Below are 6069 nucleotides of genomic sequence, written 5' to 3' on the forward strand. Positions count from 1 at the left end.
TCACGTCCGGCCCCGCCCCGGCCGGCTTAGGGACGGTGGCCGGGAGGCCGTGCTGCCACCGGCGCGCAGGGCGATGCAGCTGCCGCCCGCCCTGCACGCCCGCCTGGCGGGAGCCCCTGGGGCGGCCGCGCCGCTGCCCGTGCAGCGGGACCCCCTGGCCGGGAACGCGCCCTTCCGCTTCGCGGCGCGCCAGGTGCGCTTCCCGCGGGAGCACGAATTCTTCGAGGTTCGTGAACCGATGAAAGAGAAGGCGGTTGTGGGTGGGGGCGGAGCGGATCCCAGGTGGGCGGGGCCAAGACTCGGGGCGGGGCCTGGGCCCTAGGGGCGGGGCCCGGACCCGGGTGGGCAGGGGCCCACGCGGGCCGGGGTGAGCCCGCAGACCTGTCTTCTGCAGGACGGGGACGTGCAGAGGCACCTCTACCTCCAGGACGTGATTACGCAGGTGGCTGCGGAGCCGGAGAGGCCCAGGTGAGTTATGTGACCCAGCTCAGGGCCCTTCTTGCCCTCTCCTCACCCCTCCCTCTGCTCGCCCCTCCCTGGTGTCTGCCCTGGACCACCGACGAAGCCAGCATGGCTGGCCTCGCCACCACCTTGCTCGTCCGTGAAGATGTATTTGTAACGAAGGCAGGGCTTGAAATTGCAAGAGAAAATCCGAAGCTTTATCAACTTTATCCGCAGCCACTTAAGGGGTTAAGTGGGAGCCTGACGTCCTGTCCTCCGAGAAATTGCATTCCCACCAGGCGTTTTTCTGCCAGGGTGCCCGAGTTCACCTGTCAGGTGGCTGGCTGCTGCCAGGTGTTTGACGCCCTGGAGGACTATGAGCACCACTACCACACCCTGCACGGAAACGTCTGCTCCTACTGTAAGCGGGCCTTCCCCTCTGGTCACCTGCTGGACACCCACATCCTGGAGTGGCACGACTCACTGTTCCAGATCCTGGCCGAGCGGCAGGACATGGTGAGTGATGCTCGCCCACTGAGGCCGAGGGCAGTCACCACGGGGCTTGTCCCCGAGCCGTGTGCCTCGTGGTGCTAGAGGCTGGGGTCCCGACTGGGTGAGACCGTGGTCCCGGGGTCAGGGTGGCGACACCGTTTCTGCTGTAGTACCAGTGCCTGGTGGAGGGCTGCACGGAGAAGTTCAGGACCAGCAGAGACCGGAAGGAGCACCTGGTGACGCACCACCTCTACCCTGCAGACTTCCGCTTTGATAAACCGAGGACGCGCAGAGGGTATGTGGTGGGGCTCGAGGGGGCCGCCTCCTGAGCTCAGCAGACCGAGCGTGCAGGCTCAGAGGGTGTGGACCCCCTCGTGCAGCCCTCCTGTCACTTAACGTCACGTTTAGTTGGGGGTTAACCCTGTGAGTCAGGAGTTACTGAACCGAGAGGGGCTGAGCAGGTGGAGGTGGTTTTGTACGTGGCCACTCTGTCTGCAAGGAGGACAAGAAGCGGGGAAGCTGCCTTCCTGGGTCTGCGTGGGCGGTGACCGGGGTGCCATCACAGGGTCTGCTGGGCGTCCCTCTGTGCTCACGCTTCGCCTCCGCCGCCCCATGACCTCTCCTCCATCCTCACATGGGCCCCGTGGGGACTTGTCCCAGGCCGTGAGCCGTTTCCCGCACATGGAGTCCTTTGGCTTTTCATTTGTCACGTCAGTACATTTACAAGCTTGATGACAGAGCTGTGTAATATTTTTCAGAATGCACTGTGGAAAGTACATCTGGGAACTGCCTTTAAGTTCGTGTTTTCTTTGCTTTTTCATTAACTGACCTTCTCAGGGAAAGCTTTGTAACCATCTAAAGATTGCCTTGATTGAAATCATTTCAGACTAAATTGTTGTCCCCAGATAGGACTTTGCTGTTCAAAGTAGAATAATCAGGAGAACCCACTTCAATATGGGAGATTTTTCTAAGACCTTGAGTATAAAGTAACTGCTTCCTTTCCAAGGAATCATTTTAAGGAGAAAAAAATCATGCAGTGCTGTATTGAGACAGTGGTGTTAAGGAGAAGCTCAGTATTGTATGGCTGGCTTTAATGAATTTCTCACTTAATTATTATGGAAAGACGCTTGGTACTGTTGATAGTCATTTACCACATGACATCATAAAGGTAGTATTTTAAAAGACAAAGTGTGATTGTTATACCTAAACTCATAAAACGTGGTGTGTATCATATTAAGTTACCTCTATTTGTCCTGGAATTCCAGTAGCCTGGAATTACCCTGACAAAACAGCCATAAACAGACTGGAATTACTCTGACAAAACAGCCATAAACAGCCAGAATAGCTTTGCGAGTTCACTCCCGGGGAAGGTGGGGCTGCAGGCGCTGACCCTGGGAGAGCCCTCAGCCTGTCTTCCCCAGCCCAGCCTCACAGGTGTCGACAGACGCCACGGGGGAGGACCAGGCAGCCTCTGAAGGAGATGCCATGGAAGTCTGCTCTGAACACGCAGAGGCCCACCCAGAACCTCCAAGAGAGAGGCGGGTCTATGGCCAAAGGTCAGTACCTGGCCCCTTTCTGAACCAGGTTCTGAACTTGTGCTTCTGGAGAATTCTGGATTTGACTCTGAGCGTCCCCACTGAGAGAAGCCGCACTGGGTTGGAGTGTTGGCTTCAGGGGGAGATGAAAAGCCTGACCACCCTGCTGCCCTCGCGTGACCTTGGGCCCTGGGAGCACAACCTCCTCTGACTGTGGCCTGGGCGGGGATGGGACTGCCGGGGTAACCTGCCTACCGCCTGTCTTTCTAGTGTTAATGGTGTTTTTGTTGGGTTAATTTGATTTCAAGTCTAATTTGGGGGTCAATGTTGGAGAAATGGAAAAAACCACCAACAAGCCTAACCTGTCAGGGAGGACCCGGAAGCCCCTGCAGCCTGCCCACGGGGGTAGTCACTGCGAGTGAGCTGGGGAAGCGGGAGGCTCAGGCTCCATGGGGGGCGGGCACAGGGGCGGAGCGTGCCGTGGTGGCATCGCTGGATGCGGGAGCTCCCACCTGAGAGCCCTGGCCGCCCTGCGGTCTCTGGGGAGCAGGGAGCATCCGGAGCACACGTCAGGCCCAGGGAGCCTGCGGCTGCATTGCGCCGTCCGTGGGCAAAACCGCAGCGGTTTTGTGTGGACGTTTTCCTGTTTCAGGATACCGTCGACCATCTGTTTCGGGCAGGGTGCCTCTCGAGGATTTAAAAGCACCAAGAAGAAAAGCAAGCGCCTGTGACGGTGGAGCCCGCCCGCTGCCCTGCTCGTCCCCGAGGCCGCGGGGGATTCGTGGGATCTGGAAAGGGATCCCTTGTGGGTGACTGGGGTGCGGGGAGCAGCCGCCGCCGCTCACAACGCCCTTTGGAGACACGTGGGGTAAACGGTTTTCCTTAAGTGCTGTAAATAGTTTGGGACGTGTGGAGTAAAGGGTCTTTGTTTACGTGGAGTAAACGGTTGTCCTTCTATGCTGGGTGACAGTGAGGATTTCGTCCTCAGTGGCCACTTCTCAGAGGGGGCGATGGGCTGACAGGTCCCTGGGGGCTCTTCCTAGTTTTGGGGGGGTGCCCGCGGCCCTGGTGCCTGCGCTTGGGGGAGACTTCGGCCTTGGGCGGGGCTGCAAGGCCTGTGGAGCCAGAGGGAGGTGGCAGGGCAGGTGGTCGGCTTGGCCCCGGTTTGGCGATGCAGGCCTGCCCTGCTGGACTTGGGACCGGGGACCCACCGGCTGGCTGTCCTCTGGGGCCTATCCCCTGAGGGGCCCGTCCCCTGAGGGGCCCGTTCGGCCCTTCTCGCTGGGCGCTTGGGTCTGGTCTCTGGCCCCTCTGCGCCCCGCGCAGAGCCCTACTGCCCCGGGAGCACTGTGCTCGTCAGCCCGAAGGTGGCTCGTCTCCTCCGTGTTTTGCTGTGGTTCCACTCGTGCTTCCGACAGAGGCGCTCATCACCCTGCCTGCTCCACGGAGGGTGTTCTGAACCTGGGCTGTTCTCTCTTCAGATGGCACCTCTACCCCATTCTCTGTTCCTGCTCCTTCTAAAACCCCAGAAACATGCATCAGACACCCTCACTCTGCCTTCTAACAGCCCTTCCCTATTTCCTGTCCCTTATCTGTCTTTGCTGCATTCTGGGTAATTGCTCAAGATCCATTTTTCAGTTCACTAATTTCCTTATCAGCTGTTATCAGATGTGTTGTTGAACTCATTCACGGTGTTTAATTTCCAAAGTTATGATTTTAAGTTCTTTTAAGTGCTATGTTGTTTTTCTAATTTGCTGGACTTCTATAGCTTTTGTTAATCTTATCTTCAACTCATTCTTTTTAAACATATTGAACTTACTGTACATTCTCTGATTGATAGCACCAGTATCTGAAGTCGTGGGTCTGACCCCTTCATCCTTCTTTCTGCTGCCTCACTCATGCTGCCTAGTTTCCTGGGGAATTTTATGAGTTTTGACTGTGAGTTTGTGTTTCTTGGAATTTACCACTGGAGTTCCTCTGACATGTCTAGGTTCTAGCTGAAAAAATGAATATTTGTTTCTGCCATATGATTGCAGATCTATGATCTAGGACCACTTTAAAATAAATTATTAGAAAAATAGATTGTTAAAAACTACTAGGTATGAATTTTCACCCCAATTCACTTTTCCACCCATGCCCTTTTCGTGTTGCCTTTACACAACCTTAGCCAAAGCAGAACATCTGAGGGGCAGAAACTGACCCCTCAGTTCACTCATAGAAAGAGAAACAGAAATAAAAATGCACAGAGACCCATTCTTCTGCATCCGGTTAACAAAACCCAAAGGTTAGATGGCGCACCCTTTTGTGTGTGAAGTGGCATCTCGCATGTGGTCAGTGGGGGTGCTGCTTGCTGCAGCCCCTAGGAAGGGAATTTGCCAGTACCTAACAAAGTCACTTCTGCACATACCTGTGACTGAGCAATCCCACTTTTAGGGCTACATTCTGAACCCACATTGCAATGCTTCAAAAGATTTACCCCAAAGGCAGTTTATTCAGTGAAAATTTTAATAACTAAATACTGGGAACAACTCAGATGTCCCAATTGCCAAATGACCTGAGTAGTTTTGAGAACTGAAATTTTTTGACTTGGGAAAAAGTAGATTTAGGAGCATTGACATTAAAAACCCATAATCCTGAATTTGAATTAGAAGTACTGTTGTAAGCTATAATGTATATACCATGTTTACTAAACCCGCAGCTTTACTGAAAGCCTAGATTAGTGTTTTGAGATCAAGGAAGCTATTGGGGAATATCAAGCTTGGGCCCAGGAGACACCCCAGAAAGGAGCTGCCGGTCAAGGGCAGGACAGCTGGAGTGGACTGAGAACAAGAACTACAGCCGGAAGAAACACATCAAATATACTTACCTCCGTGAGTTCATAGTGTTTCTTTAAAGACAAAACATGCTTCCACCGCAGAGACCTTGCTCCAGGGGCTGCAGCTGAGGACTCAAGGCTTCCTTCCTGGCTCCTTCCCCGAGGAGTGGCCCAGCGCCTGCCTAGGGGTGAGGGCGCCCTCCTGCCCAGTCCCCTCTTGGCAGGCAGGCTCCACCTGGGCACCACTGAGGGTGCTGGGCTGCTGGTCACTCCCCCAGCTGTGGGGCAGTGGTTCTCACCAGGAGAGACGGCGGAGAGGACCCCAGGCTGGCGCCCCACCGCTGAACTCCTTGAGCAGGGGTATCAGGGAGACGCCTGCCGTTGTCCTCCCCGCCGGCTCCAGAGTCACAGCTCAGAGACTGGGGGGCAGGGGGGTGAGCAAGCCACAACAGGTCACTCCTAATCTCTTCCCAGAGGACCGACTCTGTTTGCAACAGACTGTGGAGAAGCTCAAGCGCAAGTTCTCAAGTTTCATGAGGCAGTGGTGGACACTCGGGAGGAGATTCGAGATAAGGCCAAGCTGCAGGCTGGTTCACAGGACAGAACCAGGGAATCAGAAAACCAGGGGAGCCCTCGTGGGGTGGGAACATGAAACACCAACGCAGAGAAGCTTGTGTCAAATATCATATATTAATGTATATATATGGAATCCAGAAAATGGTACACACAAACCTATTTCCAGGGCAGAAATAGAGACACAGACATAGAGAAGAGGCTTATGGGAAT

At 54.9% G+C, this 6069-nt stretch overlaps 1 protein-coding gene across 1 annotated transcript; it reads left to right on the forward strand.

The window, feature by feature from the left end:
* The first annotated feature begins 2 nt into the window (after positions 1-2).
* ZNF511 (zinc finger protein 511) lies at positions 3-3411 on the forward strand. The gene is made up of 6 exons (XM_065923611.1): positions 3-226; positions 395-468; positions 756-957; positions 1104-1228; positions 2355-2489; positions 3121-3411. Exons 1-6 carry the CDS (start codon positions 74-76, stop codon positions 3197-3199), a joined length of 768 nt encoding a protein of 255 aa, XP_065779683.1. The 5' UTR covers positions 3-73; the 3' UTR covers positions 3200-3411.
* Positions 3412-6069: the final 2658 nt, after the last annotated feature.

The sequence above is a fragment of the Muntiacus reevesi genome, chromosome 2 (assembly GCF_963930625.1).
Source record: "Muntiacus reevesi chromosome 2, mMunRee1.1, whole genome shotgun sequence".
In the NCBI taxonomy this organism is placed as follows: domain Eukaryota; kingdom Metazoa; phylum Chordata; class Mammalia; order Artiodactyla; family Cervidae; genus Muntiacus; species Muntiacus reevesi.